The sequence below is a fragment of the Pristiophorus japonicus genome, chromosome 6 (assembly GCF_044704955.1).
Source record: "Pristiophorus japonicus isolate sPriJap1 chromosome 6, sPriJap1.hap1, whole genome shotgun sequence".
NCBI lineage: Eukaryota > Metazoa > Chordata > Chondrichthyes > Pristiophoridae > Pristiophorus > Pristiophorus japonicus.
In genome coordinates this window covers 51734880-51752172 of record NC_091982.1, presented here as the reverse complement: position 1 = coordinate 51752172, position 17293 = coordinate 51734880, and the positions used below count along the sequence as shown (strand labels likewise).

The 17293-nt window shown below is 46.1% G+C and overlaps 1 protein-coding gene across 2 annotated transcripts in view; it reads left to right on the top strand.

The window, feature by feature from the left end:
* Positions 1-17293, top strand: part of LOC139265660 (E3 ubiquitin-protein ligase RNF128) — a 195459-nt gene that overhangs the window by 162584 nt on the left and 15582 nt on the right. For both annotated transcript variants that reach the window (XM_070882861.1, XM_070882859.1), the window contains exons 3-4: positions 12657-12728; positions 14157-14239. In XM_070882861.1, the coding sequence (XP_070738962.1) occupies positions 12657-12728; positions 14157-14239 (155 nt within the window). The remainder of the gene's footprint in view (positions 1-12656; positions 12729-14156; positions 14240-17293) is intronic.

Here is a 17293-nt window from a genome sequence, read left to right as displayed (position 1 = left end):
GGGTGGCTGCGTAATCTCCAGTGGAGCCAAAAATCACGTTGAACAACTTTCCTGCCAGAGTTTGGCTGTTTCAATCTTGAATTCATTCGAGCTCAACAGGTGAGCTAATTCCTATTTAGTCGCGTTAATCTCCCTCAGCTGAAAGTGCTGTATCAAACAGGAGGTGGGTGGGGTGGCTTGACCCATCCACCTCCACGGAGGTGTGTGGGGGACCTGACCCATCCACCTCCATGGCACGAACCTGGTATTGCAGTACTTCCAGGAACGGTGCAGTGGCTCTAGGCCTTTTGGCTAAGAGCATTGGCGCAGAGTGATCCTTGGCGTGTGCAAGGTGACCTCTGGCGTTTGTGATTTGACAAAGAATTGGAACGATTGGCTACGAATTTCAAAAAAAAAAAGAAATGCTCATTTAATAAAAAAGTAAACCATTTCACTTTTTTAATGGGATGGCGGGGCAGAAAACAGGCTGGTGCAGAAAAATGAAAATCTGTGGAGCGAATCAATTGGTATCGCATAAAACCTGCGATCGGGCTCTCGTTCTCTGCCACGTTTAGTGTATGTTATTTTCAGTAAACAACAGTGAAAAAACACGGCTCATAATTGGTTGATGTAACTCCTCTGTTATCCTGTAGACGATGTTGGTGTAGTGTGGTGTGATCTGTTGCTCTGCAATGGCTCCGTGAGCATGGAAATTGAGTGGCCGAAATTGTCCCTTTTTGTTAAGGCCTCCGACCACCAGAGAATGATGGGGAATGGCCGCCGAGTTTCTGCGGAATGGCTGTCGTTCGCGCAATTGCCCTCATGCGTTTTTCCGGAGGTGAGCATATCCACCTCGCTTCTCCCTCCCCCCGCCCTTTTGCCCCACTGCGGCCGAATCCTCCTTCAGTGCGTCATCAGACTGCAGACCGCCGAGGACCCCGCCCCAGAAGCGCAATTCAGCTGAAAAAGTCTTGACACCAGCTGACGGTGCCGACGTTAGGTTTTTGTGTCGGTACACGGTGCTTGCTGAAGATCGCCAGTGGTGTTTAAAGGTGTGTTGGGATTAGCAGCATTTTTCTCTGATTTTTTTTAAAGCATTGCGAGTAGCCTTGCTGTCAGCGTGCTTGATTGACAGTGCTTCAGGCTCTTCCAACTCCACAACAGGGAGCCGTGCTCGAAGAGGCTGGGCTTGGGGAGGAGATCAAAATCGGGGGCAGGTCTTGCACCAGCCATCTCCTGTCGAGCAACAGAGACCAAACTCAGTGCTCGGGGCCCAGCTGCAAAAACCTGCCCTGTGAGAAGGCCAGGGAGCAGCTGCCTCATTGTGAGCAATTGGTCAGTAGCTGAATTTCGTGTTCCAAAGGCCACTCCACACCCACACCGCTGCAAACAGCCCATTTTGCAACCAAAAATGCTGAATTTCGCTCTAATCACCGGCACATCCATTGCGGTAGTAATGAATGCAAAATAACGGTAGGTGTGCCCCGTTTCGGGCAGAGGGCAATTTCGGCCCCTGGGTGTGCGGGAGCATGTACACGTGAAAGTCTGCCTGTCTGCCCCCCACCCACCAGCTCCCACAGGTGTGTCCCTCCCCACCGCACTTGGTTAAAATGTGACCACGTACAAGAAATGTCGCCGTGACTGCGGCCTCTCAAATACTGCACCACTTGGGCTGCAAATGGGGCATTAAAACAATGATGGATGGAGAGGGAGGGGGGCTGGAGAGGAAGTGACATGTTTTCGAAAGTACTCTGGGGTAATTGTAACCATGGCCGATGTTCTACAATAGCCAATATTGAATTGTCAGCCCGTTATACACCTCGCCTGGATTCCTATATAGCGAGTGCCCAATTTGATAGCGCACATTTTACACTATCGCCCATAGTTAAAATTATCCCATTGTGTCTGAGTTAAGGTTTCTTCATCAAGACCAACCTGATCAAACAAGATTTTGTAGGTTAACCTAACCTGGGGTAAGTATATAACTTTCCCTTTTATACACAACTTCGCTTTAACAAAAAAGGCAACACATTTGCTGAGGAGGTGGAAAAAGTAATGTCATTTTTGCTATAATGTCACATATAAGTGACTCAGTAACTGTGATTTCCACCACACTGTTTAGCAGCTGAGATTTGGTGCTGATAGTGTCAGTGCATTGTCTGTGCAGGGTCCTAGAATCACCACCGACTGGCAGCACACAAAGGAAAACTTGCAATTATATCACGTCTTTCACTGCCTCAGGACATCCCAAAGCGCTTTACAGTCAATCATATCATCATCATCATCATAGGCGGTCCCTCGTATCGAGGATGACTTGCTTCTACGCCAAAAAGGGATGAGTTCACAGGTGTTTCAATGAAGGACTTAGTATTCCAGGTCCTGAACTACATATTGAAGGGTGGAAGATGCCTGTACGTGGATTTTTTTAACGTGTTGGCCGTTGCACACCAGCCACCACACTGGCTTGACTGAGCTATGTCTTGGTCCAGTGGCAAGTGGTCCACGGGCCAGGCCACACTGCAATATGTGTGCGCGCTAGGTCCGTGTAGCAGAGCTAGTCTCCAGTCATTGGTCAATGAAGTACTTTTGAAGTGAAGTCACTGTTGTAATGTCGGAAACGTGGCAGCCAATTTGCACACAGCAAGCTCCCACAAATAGTAATGTGATAATGACCAGATAATCTGCTTTTTAGTGGTGTTAGTTGATGAATAGATACTGGTCCAGGGACACCGGGGATAACTCCCCTGCTCTTCTTCGAAACACTGCAGCGGAATCTTTTACATCCACCTGAGGGGGAAGAGAAGTTTAACGTCTCGTGCATCCCTGCATTGGATTGTAAAACTGAAAGAAATAAGTAAGGAATTATTTTGAAATGGTTAAAGCTCAAGAATTAAGTGGAAGGCTTTATAAAGGGGAGCAACGACAAAGTGAGTGCAGAAAATCTGACTGGCTCCTCGGTTTTGTCTTTCTCCTTCATCACGTGACAAGGCGAAAGCGACTGTAATGTCATTCCAGTGAGATCAAATTGAGTGGAACATTAGATTGCTCGAGCACAGTTTAGATTTGGGACAATTGTGACCTTAGTAATAACCAAAAGCTGTTTTTTTTTAATAAAGAAAAAACGATCTGGTTTTACTAATGTTGTCCTATGTTACAAGTGGAGGTATTTTTTACTTTTCTAGTAAAGCACCATTGGTGATGGTGAGCTATAGCAGGTTTCCGACAGTTCAAGGTCCCATTGACACCAGTCGGTTTGTTCCACAGCTGTGTTAACCAGACTTGCTGGTTCAGACCGGATGTTTGAGCAGAAATTAGACCACCTTTTTTTTTCAGAAAAAAACGCTCCTTTACTGAGCATCTTTACTTAACTGAGAGTGGCAGGTATTCCAGTCCGACTCTTCCATCTCCTAATTGTGGGTTGCAGCAACAGAGCTACCTTCTCATAAATAGGACATTTTAATCCATCTATTAGGTGTCAGACTTGTCTCCGTCACGAGTCAGAAGGTTGTGGGTTCATGTCTCACGTGAGAGGGTTGAACACATTATCTAGGCTGGCATTCGTGCAGTGCTGAAGGAGTGCCGCACTGTCGGAGGTGCCGTCTTTCAGATGAGACATTAAACTGAGGCCCCATCTGCTCTCTTAGGTGGAGGCAAAAGATCCCATGGCACTATTTCGAAGACAAGCAGGGGAGTCATCCCCAGTTTCATGGCCAATATTTATCCCTCAATCAACATCACTGAAATGCAGATTATCTGATCAATTACAACAGTGACTTCAAAAGTACTTCATTGGCTGTAAAGCACTTTGGAATGTCCTGAGGTCATGAAAGGCGCTATATAAATGCAAGTATTTTTCTTTTGAAATAATTGGTTCTCTGTTTCTTCTCTCCCAATTTCTGTCGAAGCTATTTAAGCCGGGGACACTTGTTGAAGATTATCATTCCTTGGCGGTGTGGTGTTAACGAGCCTTTTTGTTTTGCAGTACATCTGTTGTAATCCTCAGAGGTTTCGTGGATGATGCAAGTATTTGCTGTAAATATGCAGCATGTACACTGTGCTCCCTTGGAGACTCCCTGAGGTCGAAGGTGCTCATTCCTTGGACCTTGGCATGTGATGTTTTTTCTTTTAAGGTTTGACCGGGGAGGGGGCGGGGTGGAATTACTGTTCAGGAGACACACAAATTGGTCATCCACTGCTGGTTTCAGGATTATTGAGAAGAGGAGAAGCATTTCACCAGGAATGCACATGCAGCCGAAAGGGCTGCAGCATAACGCGTGGTAAGAGCAGAAGAGATTGGCCCAGAAATTGTGGTCGGAATTTTCCCACGGACAAATGCCTCCGATCCACAAGAAAAGCACGCAGCGCTCCATACCTTCGGACTCTCGCGGTCCTGGGCCTGCAGGCGAATGCCTACATAAAGGCCCACGTATCCCAGGGATGCAGACGGTTCGCAAGCGTCCCTGGGATCACATGGGCCAGCCCAACCAATCTAAAAGGGGGATTCCATTCACGTGCGGAACCTTCATAATAAAACACATTCACACAACCTAAAATTAATTAAAATACAATTTCATTAAACATTTAAAACAAAATTTATATTTTTTGAAAAATAAATTTAAACATTTTTAAAAGGGGCCAAAAATAACCTAAACTAATTTTAAAGGTTTTAGAATGTTTAAATGATTTTTTAAAAATTAATATTTATTTGAACCTTTATGCTGGTAAAAGGAGGTCCTGTGCCTGCTATTGCCAGGCGTAAGAGTTTTGTGGGCAAATAGCCCAACACCACGCGCCAGCGAATGTCCATTTCCTGCGCACGCGGATGATCTGTCGAGCTGAAACTTGACAGATCGCCAGTTCCGAGTTTGCGCGCATGCGCAGCTCGTGCGGAATCCCGGAACTCGCGAAGGCCTTGCGGCCACGTCCGCTACACGTACACGGTCATGGGCCCTGTAAAGTCCGGGCCATTGGTTCCTCCCTCAAAGTCCACATTTCAGCTGAACCACGCAAGGATCTTTAAAATGCATTGTCATTACATCAGGGCAGCAGCTGCACATTTGATCGTCAAAGGGCACCCCAATCCTGAGTAATTTTTGATGGACAGGAAACCAATCGTATCAATGCTTCATTGTTCCATTTCTGGCACAGGTCGTCATGGTGAAAATTTTTGTGCCGGGAAGATAGGGCAGTGCTCAGTAAGTTTGGCAAACAGGTTTTCATGATGGTGCACTTTTTGAAGGGATGGTATTGTCATGGTAATCTATCTCTCCAGGCTTGCTCCTGTTCTACACTGAAGAAGTAATAATGCAGTTGCCAATCAAACAGTCGCTTTGCACCTTGTGTTACAAGTTTTATTTTGATTTTTCAATATGAAAACCTTGTTGAAAGGTACCGTGTAGCTGTGACCTATATAGCAGAAGATCCTCGGGTTGGATGTTCTGAGATCAGTTAACTAATCTCAACCAGCAGTAATTGGACGGGGCACCCTGTGCTAAGGAGTGGAAAACTGGTTCAAACTCCCAGTCGGTGTTCAGTGGCTACAGGATAGTGTCTGTGTGTGTGTGTGTGTGTGTGTGTGTGTGTGTGTGTGTGTGTCTGTGTGTCCGCTCATGTGTGTCTGCCTGTGCCTGTCCGTGTGTGTATCTCTGCCCAAGTGTGTCTCTGTGTCTTTGCCCAAATGTGTCTCTGCCCGTGTGTGTCTGTTTCTTCCAGTGTGTGTCACTGTGTCTGTGTGTGTCTGTGCCCGCCTGTGTGTGTGTGTATCTCTGTGCCAGTTTGTGTATTTGTGTCTCTGTTCCCGTGTATGTGTGTGTCTCTCTGAGTATGTGCCTCCCTCCCTCTGCCTCTGTGTGTGTGTGTGTGTGTGTGTGTGTGTGTGTGTGTGTGTGTGTGTACGAACATTAGGTGAGGATGGGATCAGGCTGGGCATTGATGCCTTCCACTGTTGATTTGTCAGTGCTTGTTAACCATGGGGCTACTTGAATGACAACTGGAGAGCAATCATTGGGGGGAAAATGTGGGGAAAAGATCGATCAGCATTTACCATTTTATATCTAGGGGTTTTTTAACATGACTAATTTGGCTGGATCTAATTGAGTATATTTCGAGCCACGTCGTGATTTGACTATATCTACCATGCTACAGATAGCATAACATGGTTTGGATCTGCTGTAGCATAGTTCCAAAAAGGTGATTGATACGTAACGTAGATGATCATCATCACACCCACAGTAACAAAAACTTATTTTATTTTCTAGGTTTAACTCTCTACATCTACGAATCAGGTTCTGTGTCATACAATGATGCAGCTCAGAAGGAGGCCATTCGGCCCATCGTGCCTGTGGTGGCTCTTTGAAAGAGCGATCCGATTAGTCCCACTCCCCCGCACTTCCCCATAGCTCTGCAAATTTCTCATTTTCAAGTTGTGTGTGTGTGTATATACAGTTCCTTTTGAAAGTCACTGTTGAATTGCATACTCCACCCTTTCAGACAGTGCATTCCAGATCGCTGCGGTTATAAAAAAATTAATAAATAAAAATCTCCTCGGCTCCCCTCTGGATCTTTTGCCAATTTTCTTAAATTTGTGTCCTGTGACTACCGACCCTCTTGCCAATGGAAACAATTTTTCCTTATTTACTTCTGTCAAAACCCCTCATAATTTTGAACACCTCTATTAAATCTCCCCTTAACCTTCTAGGCAAGTTTCACTGTTGTCGTTTAAATTGCAAATTAGAACTGCTCGGCTTTTTGTGTTAATTCCAGAAGTTGGGTCATATAGTACACAGATAAACAACCATTTCCTTTTGCGAGTAGTTCTCGTACACTAGTTCACATTCTTCTGCAGGATACTGATTCTGCGTTTAAGCTCATTTGGGCAAGTTATCATCTGGCTAAAGCATTCTTTCACTAATATGTACTTAACACCCGGCACGTACATTTATACAGTTCCTCTGGGTTTTCTTTGTACTTGAACTTAACTTTCTGCTAATCCTCCTAAGAACCATTTTTTGAAAGTTTAAAAAAAAAAATAGGTCTGTCAAATCTTCTTGAAACATTTTCAAAACCTTCTGTTTCCTTGTTCCAATTTAGGTGAAATGATCTTCTTCAATATCTTAAGCTATTATAATTGACGCTACTTTAAGCGATCTGACTAATTGTAACAAACTACCACTGGTAATTTCATCTTCAGGCTTTTGTGATCCAACACACAGTGCAAGAGATCACACTAAAGATTAAAATCCTTTTCACTGCTTCCTTGCCCATGACTCAATATTATCTCAACAGGTCAACTGAGAATTTTAAAGAACAAATTTCATAATTTCCCCTTTTCTTATGGCTGTCAGTAGAGAAGGAGGAGAGGAAATTAGCAGCAAAAAAAATCGTGTGCTATGTATGCATTGGTAGAAACTAGCCATACTTTGCACCAAGGGTGGCTGTTTTTCAGCAGATCTTTTAGAGCAAATCTTTCAACGCAGTCTGTCCTTGGGCACCAACCTACCTGAAAAGATCCTGACATGGTGACCACACCCATGTAATTTTGAAGTCAGCGGTTCATTATACTTGCCCACAGATTTTCTATCCGCTTTTTGCACTGGAGCTTGCAGTAATTAGAAATCCATTTTGGCACAGCGTCCTCCACAAAAGATCTGGGTCCTGTGTGAACAAGACAAACAACTGTGTATCTCCTTAACCAATCAGTTTGCAGAATGGTTAATGAGCAGCGCAGAGTCTGAACCAGGAAATGTTGATTAGAATCTTTAATTCAATGCCATATCCTGTATACAAAGCAAAATAGAGAGGGAAAGAAAGAGGGGATTGAGAGAGAGATAAGAGACAGAAAGAAAAAGAAAATTATTTAAATTTAATTTTTTTTAAAATCTCCCAACAATGATTAAAATCTGAAAGAATGAGACTACACCCTTGTAAAAATAAATTTTCAGTGCCAGAGAGGTGATTTCGTAATAATTAATACCCATTACCAATGTTCCCTGTAAGCCGCGCAGTCACTTGCTGGGTTTTAGAAACATAGAAAATAGGTGCAGGTGCAGGAGCAGGAGCAGGCCACTCGGCCCTTCGAGCCTGCACCACCATTCAATATGATCATGGCTGATCATGCAACTTCAGTACCCCACTCCTGCTTTCTCTCCTGATTGCAAAAATCTTAAAGGGGCCAAGCGTCACTAAAAATACTTACCGGGAACATTGCTTATCGCTCCGTTAAAAATGTACTTGCGCTAGAATGGACAAGTCTTAACATTTTCTGGCACGTTTAGTGAGTATCTAACACGCAAGTGCCGCAACTTCACGCTGTTGCATGTATTTCAGTGTCGGGTCTCTCGGCGAGGTACCGGTATCGTGCGCAGCTTCTAGAGGAGCAGCACATCTCCGACAGCAACTTCCTGATCTCCGCGATTAATTGCGCATGTGTGGTCACCGGAAGTTGCTGTCTGATTTACATTTTAATAACGGTGAGCGCCGATAGCATGTATATGGACACCCTCAAAGCCTCCTTGGAAAAATGCAACATCCCCACCGACTCTTGGGGAATCCCTGGCCCAAGACCGCTCCAAGTGAAGGAGAAGCATCCAAGAAGGCGCCAAACACTTTGAGCCTCTTTGTCGGGATCACGCGGAAGCCAAGTACAAACAGCGGAAGGAGCTCACGACAAATCAAGTACCCCACCCACCTGTCCCACCTGTGACAGAGACTGTATTGGTCTCATCAGTCACCTTAGAACTCATTTTAGTGTAGAAGCAAGTCATCCTCCACTCTGGGGCTTGGCCTAAGAAGATGTCTGAATCAATAGCTTAGAAACGGAATTAACATTGACAAAAAATGTGAGCTATTTGTAACTGTTAATTATGTTCCTTTAACTACGATCTGTCCGGAAGTCACAGTATTTTCAATTGATTTACCCATCGGGTTCACTGTAATGAGGTTTACTGCATTAATATTTCGCCAATATTACTTTGCTTTGTCTGTGAATTCCCAGAAAGCTATATTTGTGGATGCTGACTAAGCCAAAAAATGTTTCAGAATCTCCAGGGAATCGTCATTACACAAAGGTTTGAACTGCGTTGGACCTGTGTGCATTTTATACATTTAGTACCAAGAAGATGTGTGCAATTTACTTGTGCAACGTAAGCAAGCATGATGGAAATAATCTAATTCAGCGGGGAGGTTTCAAAACCACTTGCCAAATGTTTCAAATCCTCTTCCCAGAACTAGAAAGTACAGCCTTATTCTTCGTTTTAATCTTTTCTTCAAATTACTTTTCCCGAATAGAGAACGTTAAAAAAATGAAGTTTTAAAGTCGCACCTCTTTGTGTAAATGCTTTATTATAATCTACATATCTGAACTTGCAGGTAACTTATGAAGAAGAGAGCCAGTGATGTCAATTAGCAGGAAGTGACTTTCAGTTGACAGAAAGTGACCTTTCTTGTGCTTTTATCTTCCCTTCATGATGGTGTAGCTGGGGGAGGAGTCTCCTCGACACAAAACCTCTCATCGTTTTCAACTTCAACATAATCTACAGCCGTGTTAACTATTATCAATGACCAGTAGGGTTGTCACCAATGTTCCCTGTAATTCAAAAGTCCGCGCATGCTCGTTTTTTTTTTCCAATTTAAAAGCGGGTTGGTTGGCTCCGCGGAGCCCCTGGAGCACCGACCAGCCATGCAGCTTAAAGGGAGAATTGGTTTTCACCATTCTGGTGATGGGAGGACAGTGTGGTTTTTGTGCAGGTTGTCTGTAATAGAAGTTGGGCAACAAAATAGCATTTTTTTCAAACAACAGAATGGCTGCTGTTTTAGTCAGTCTGGGCAAAGTATTACTTGGAATGAAAATTGCCAGTCCGTGCCAAATTAGGGACAGTTTGGAGCCCATACCACTACGACCCATGTTGAAACAGCTGAAATTCATTTTACATAGGCCCCTTAAAGTCAGTTGACAGTGGAGACTTTCGTCCCATCATTCTGAGATAAATGTGAGCCCTGGTCCCAAAAGTGAAAGACCAACGTCTGACCCACAATGCCATCTAATTTTGTGCTTAAAAAGTGGGCCAATTATCCCTTAAGGAATCATCATTGTTTCAATTTCTGCCGGGATTTGTGTGTAGAGCCCGTATTGTCGATCTGTGTGCGAGGTCCCCATCTGCTCTCTCAGATGGACGTAAAAGATCCTGTGGCACTATTTCAAAGAAGAGTGGGGGAGTTATCCCCGGTGTCCTGGCCAATATTTATCCCTCAATCAACACCAAAAAAACAGATTATCTGGGTCGTCATCACGTTGCTGTTTGTGGGAGCTTGCTGTGCTCAAATTGGCTGCCGCGTTTCCTACATTACAACGGTGACTACACTTTAAAAGTACTTCATTGGCTGTAAAGCCCTTTGAGACAACCAGTGGTTGTGAAAGGTGCTTTTTAAATGCAAGTCTTTCTTTTCTTTTCTTCTTTATGCCCTGATGTGAAATAGCATAATGTACATCCACAAATGCGCAGGACTGGAATTGCATGTCTAACGGGGACATCACAGGAGGCAGCTCTCGAAACCTATGATAAAGTTAGAGGAGAGATTAGAAGAAATGTCTTCATACAGAGCTTGGACTGTTTTGTCATAGGGAGTGGTTGAGGCAGAGACTGTCGCATCGTTTAAGGGAATATTGGACAAATATTGGAAGCAGAAAATATAGGGCTGTGGAGACATAGGGCACTAGGATTTGTTTTGGATGCATTCTATATTCTGTAATTATAGACCATGACTCATTACTTTATAGAAGGAAAGACTAGAGTATGTGACAACTCTCGAGGATAAGTGGTGCAAAGAACTGAAAAGTACAGAACTGTTTTATTCTGAACTAGATCCTGCTTTTGTTGCCTCTAGACTTGACTATTCCAATGCACTCCTGGCTGGTGTCCCACATTCTACCCTATATAACCTAGAGGTGATCCAAAACTCGACTGTCCGTGTCTTAACTGGCACCAAGTCCCGCTCACCCATCACCCCTGTGCTCGATGACCTACATTGGCTCCTGGTTAAGCAACGTCTCAATTTCAAAATTCTCATTCTTGTTTTCAAATCCCTCCATGGCCTTGCCCCTCCCTATCTCTGTAATCTCCTTCAGCCCCACAACCTTGCGAGATGTCTGCGCTCAGTTCTGCCCCCTTGAGCATCCCTTAATATAATTGCTCAACCATTGGTGGCCGTGCCTTCTGATGCCGAGGCCCCAAGCTCTAGAATTCCCTGCCTAAACCTCTCTGCCTCTCTATCTCTCTTTCCTCCTCCAAGGCGCTCCTTAAAACCTATCTCTTTGACCAAGATTTTAAACACCTGTCCTAATTTCTTCTTTATGGCTCGGTGTCAAATTTTTGTCTCATAATACTCCTGTGAAGTGCCTTGGGACATAAATACAAGTTGTTATTATTGTTCTTCAAAGTTATTGTAGCTATTCAAATGATGAGATCGGTTCCTCCATTCCTCTTCCTTTACCATCCCCCAACCCCCAAAATAAAGGGAAAGTGGAGTTGGTTCGAAGAGCAGGCTCGAGGGGCCGAATGGCCTGCTCCTGCTCCTAATTCTTATGTTCTTAATATCTTGTGCTCTTAAAATCAACTTTTATTAGCTTGTGGATGCTTGACATCTGAATTCCAGTGTTTGGTTCTCACCCCTAATGTTAATTTATCTTGTCTTCTAACTCAAAGTGGCTTGTCATGGTTTACACTAGGAAAAGGAGTCGGGATTCTTGGGGGAATTCCAGACATTTCGCGACTAGCGTAACTTCCTCCACCACCAGGCACAATGTCGAAATTGGTACTGAGGTTTCAGTCGGAGATGTATAAAATTTCCTCTGAGGGAGTCAGCGAGTGGAATTTTTAAAAATAAAAATGTGGAACTAATAAAACAAGACTCTGTTTTCACACGTCCTTGCCTCTGACGTTCAAACTAAAGCTCAGTAAATACAGAACATGAGGTGTATGTAGGTCTTCATTTTTTTAAATTGAAACCTTCATCTAGGCTCAGTGGGTAGTAGCACTCTCGCCTTTGAGTCAAAGGGTTGTGGGTTCGAATCCCACAACAGGACCTGAGCACGTAAATCTAGGCTGACACTCCAGTGCAGTACTGAGGGAGCGCTGCACTGTCGGAGGTGCCGCCTTTCGGATGAGGCGTGAAATTGAGACCCCATCTGCCCGCTCGGGTGGACATAAGAGATCCCATGGCACTGTTTCGAAGAAGAGCAGGGCATTCTCCCTGGTGTTCTGTCCAATATTTATCCCTCAATGAACATCACAAAATCAGATGATCTGGTCATTATCACATTACTGTTTGTGAGAGCTTGATGTGTGAAAATTAGCTGTCAGTCCTAGCGACTGCTTGCTCTTCAACCTTTCTTTTTGTACTAGATTGAATTTCCCAAGGGGCGGAGCCAATGAGCCCGCTTTTAAATTGGAAATAAATGCAGGTGGGTTTCCCTCCCTATTGATGCCAGAGTAAATCCTTTAGTTTATCAATTGTGCGTTGTAGAAGATGCCATTAAAATTACATATGCAATGAGTCTCCTAATTATAGAAGAAAAGTTTTGTTGGGGTCCAGACTCATTTGGTTGAGGAGTGCGAATTGTGTAAGATATTTTATGACCTTGTTTCTATTTCAATTCATTAATGTTTTCATTAATTTTACAGAAACAACTGAAAAATGAAGCTAAGAAGGCCATCAACCAACTGGACCTACGCATCTTAAAGCAAGGCGACCAGGTATGTAAAGCAAGGCGACCAGGTATGTATTGCTGGTACGTGGCCTAGTATAAAAAGAAAAAAAACTTGAATTCATATAGAGCCTTTCACACCTACCGGAGGTCCGAAAACACTTTACAGCTAAAGTGCTTTACAGCCAATGAAGTACTTTTGGAGTGTAGTCACTGTTGTAATGTAGGAAACGCGGCAGCCAATTTGTGCACCGCATGCTCCCACAAACAGCAATGAGATATGACAAGATAGTCTGTTTTAGTGATGTTGATTGAGGGATAAATATTGGCCAGGACACCGGGGATAACTCCCCTGCTTTTCTTTGAAATAGCACCGTGGGATGTTTTACATCCCAGATGGGGCCTCGATTTAACGTCTCATTCAAAAGACGGCACCTTCAACAGTGCAGCACTCCCTCAGCACTGCTCTGGAGTGTCAACCTAGATTTATGTGCTCAAGTCCCTGGAGTGGGACTTGAACCCACAACCTTCTAACTTGGAGGCGAGTGTGCTACCCACTGAGCCACTGGCTGACGATTGAAAAACAACTGTTGGGTATCCATGGATTTCTTTTTTGGGTGGGTGAATAATGGGTGCGAAAACAGGCGGCTGATCTCTTGTTATTTAAAGACCTCCAGTTAGTTTGCCCTCTTGTATAATGAACAAAAAAATCATTTTTAAGTGGTTATACAGCACTGCCCACCCATACAGTCATTTCTGACTGCGCTGAAACCAATGATTTGTTCAGGAGGAGGCAAGAGTTATAGTCCATTTTGGGCATTTTTGGATCCTCCATAGAATTGTTTGTGTCAGTGCAGATTGAATCTGAATTCCAAAATCAGCCACTTACAGCAATGTTGCACCTTTCCCATCACCCCGCCGAGCAACCATGATCTAATTGAGTGGCAGTGCAGGCTCGAGGGGCTAAATGGCCTACCCCTGTTCCTATGTTCTGCCACAAGGTCCCAGAGCAGTTGCCAGGAAAAACCTAAAAATAGGGATGTGCCTGTTGGTGTAAAAATATGAGTTTATTGTAGAAGTGTAATTGGCATTTGGGCTGTTGCGAGGATTGAAATTTCACACAGGTTGACGAGCTACCAAAGCCTAACCGCGGAAAGTCGTATATTTTTTTCCCCTATTCATTGAATTTAGAAATTGACCTCCACCAGAGAGCATCTGGCCAGGCATTTGACTTTCACTTGTGCAAAAAGATTGAACACCCGAGTTGTGGCTCTTTCAATACTTGTAAAATAAGTCGATTGTTGTATCTCGGTTGCTGAGTTTCGAAAAAGCTTATCTGTGTCTTGCTTTTGAATGTAAACTGGGTGTTGCATGGTAATTTCCATACCGTATGCTCTCTGACTCCTCATTGGGTGAGCGAGCCTCCTATTGAAGATGAACTAAAAGCTGATAGCCAGTTATCCTTTCCTTTCTTCAGGAGACTGGGCCAGATGCTGACAGCTGTGCAGTGTGCATTGAAGCCTACAAGCCCAATGATGTTGTTCGCATCTTGACTTGCAAGTAAGTAGCCAATCATCAAGTATGTTCTTGGGTGAAGTAGCCATATTGCATAATATAAAGGGGAGGAGTGGCAGCAAATTGTCTGCAGAAATTTATTGTGTCCACATTGAACTGAGTAGAAATATCCAATATAAAACCCGATAAATGGAAACTTGTGTAAGGTTAAGTACAATCAATCTGTGTTTACCCTCACAATATCCCATACTGTGTTTCTTCTTCATCTCCTCCCCCCTCCCCCCCCCGCCCAATGAACTTTTGCTGAAAAATATTGTAAATACTGAGTAAGCCTCGGATCAAAACTTGAGTTGGCCATCAGCAACAGAACAAGTCCTGGCCGAGTGCTATGAAATGGATATGTACAGGATTTCCCCTGGGGCAGCTCAATAAACGTGATTCATTTAGGATGCAAGAATTGGGTTTTCCTCAGATAGTTGAGGAATGCTCAGATGCTTGCAGATCTGATCTGGAGAATGACCCTTGTGACATCGATCGGTAATGAAGATGAATGTTGTGGATGTTGATGGTTTGAAGCGATCCATAATATTTAGCATGGACCCTAAAAACGTGTTGAGTAATGTGGCGGGCAAGTCAACTAGGAAGGTTTAACTGAGGCAGGAACCTGTTTGGCCAGTTCTTTAATTATTTAAACATACCACAGAACTGAAAAAACAAAATCGAAACAGTGTATTAAATGCTAAAGATGACTAGTTGTGACGTGCAAAAACAATGACACACAATTATTGTTGATGGGGAATAGCCAACATGGATGCAGATTGAGGTATTGTGTATGGGATGTGGAAGATCACCTATTTTATTTTTAAATGGCCAATTTCACAAAGGACCAATACCACTGCTGTGCTTTTTTCCCCTCTGTGCTGGAAATCGGTTTGAAGCATTATATTTTTTAGCTTTTCAAAATGTCAGCCAGCTCCAACATTCTCATCCTGGCAGGTAAAATTGAAAAAAATCTGGCAATTTTACAGTACTTGCGACAGATAAAGACAGACAGACCTTGCATTTGTACAGCATCTGATCTTATCTTCAGCATGTCCCAAAGTGATCCACAACCAATTAATTGCTTGAGGTGCAGTCATAGTTATTACATGGGCAAACATGATGGGCACTTTGCAAATGTAGTCATTTTATTCTGACTGTGCGGTTCAGTTCCACAAAGAAAACTCCCTCACCTTGGTTCCCTTTAAGAACATAACAACATAAGAAATAGGAGCAGGAGTAGGCCATTTGGCCCCTCGAGCCTGTTCCGCCATTTAATAAGATCATGGCTGATCTGATCATGGGCTCAGCTCCACTTCCCTGCCCGCTCCCCATAACCCTTTTTACTCCCTTATCGCTCAAAAATCTGTCTATTTCCGCCTTAAATATATTCAATGACCCAGCCTCCACAGCTCTCTGGGGCAGAGAATTCCATAGATTTACAAACCTCTGAAGAAATTCCTCCTCATCTCAGTTTTAAATGGGCAACTCCTTATTCTAAAACAATGGCCCCTAGTTCTAGATTCCCCCTATGAGTGGAAACATCCTCTCTGCATCTACCTTGTCGAGTCCCTCTCATTGGGCCCAAGTTTCGGGCCATGCCTAGAACGGCGCAGCCCCGACCTGGATGCTCGTTTTTCGCGCCCGAAAGTGCGCCGAAAAAATACTGACAGATTCTCCGGCTCCCTGCAGATCCTCTGGAGCTGGACACGGCACAGCACGAGCTGTGGGGGGCGGAGCCAGGTCCCTGCACTGAAAACAGTGCCGGGACCTCTGCACAGGCGCGACAGTGGGCGTGCATGTGCAGTAGCTCCAGGCGCCCAAAACTGTGTGGGAGGAGCCCAAGCACACCGCCCCTAGCCCTGGCTGAATGGGCTCACTGGGGCGGCGTGGATCAGGCTGCACCTCCCACGCCCAGCTCCTGCTTCCTCCCTTCAGATGGCTCTCTCAAAACCACCCCCCCCCCCCCCACCACCCCAGCTCCCGCTCCCCCCGACCCGACCGCCGCACGACCCAGACCCGACCAGACTCCCCCCCCCCCCCCCCCCAGACCCGACTTCCCCCCCCGACTCCTCCCCCCCCCCAGACCCGACTTCCCCCCCCCGACCCGACTTCTCCCCCCCCCCCCCGACCCGACTTCTTCCCCCCCCCGACCCGACTTCTCTCCCCCCCCCCCGACCCGACTTCTCTTCCCCCCCCCCCCGACCCGACTTCTCTCCCCCCCCCCCCGACCCGACTTCTCCCCCCCCCCCCCGACCCGACTTCTCCCCCCCCCCCGACCCGACTTCTCCCCCCCGCCCCCGACCCGACTCCTCCCCCCCCCCCCCGACCCGAATTCCCCCCCGACCCGACTTCTTCCCCCCGCCCCCCCCGACCCGACTTCTTCCCCCCCCGCCTCCCGTAGGCCGCAGGACCCGACTTCTTCCCCCCACCCCCCCCGACCCGACTCTTCCCCCGCGCCCCCCCGACCCGACTTCTTCCCCCTCCCTCCCTCCTTCCCCCCTCCCTCCCTCCCTCCCTCCTTCCCCCCTCCCTCCCTCCCTCCCTTCTTCCCCCCTCCCCTCCCTCCCTCCCTCCTTCCCCCCTCCCTCCCTCCTTCCCCCCTCCCTCCCTCCCTCCCTCCTTCCCCCTCCCTCCCTCCCTCCCTCCCTCCTTCCCCCCTCCCTCCCTCCCTCCTTCCCCCCTCCCTCCCTCCCTCCTTCCCCCCTCCCTCCCTCCCTCCTTCCCCCCTCCCCCCTCCCTCCTTCCCCCCTCCCTCCTTCCCCCTCCCTTTCCTCCTCCCTCCTTCCCCCTCCCTTCTCCCCCTCCCTCCTCTCCATCACTTCTCCTCCTCCCGCCCCCCCTCCCTCCTCCCCCCCATCACTTCTCCCCCCCATCACTTCTCCCCCCCATCACTTCTCCCCCCCATCACTTCTCCCCCCATCACTTCTCCCCCCCATCACTTCTCCCCCCCCATCACTTCTCCCCCCCATCACCTCTCCCCCCCATCACTTCTCCCCCCCCATCACTTCTCCCCCCCCATCACTTCTCCCCCCCCATCACTTCTCCCCCCCCATCACT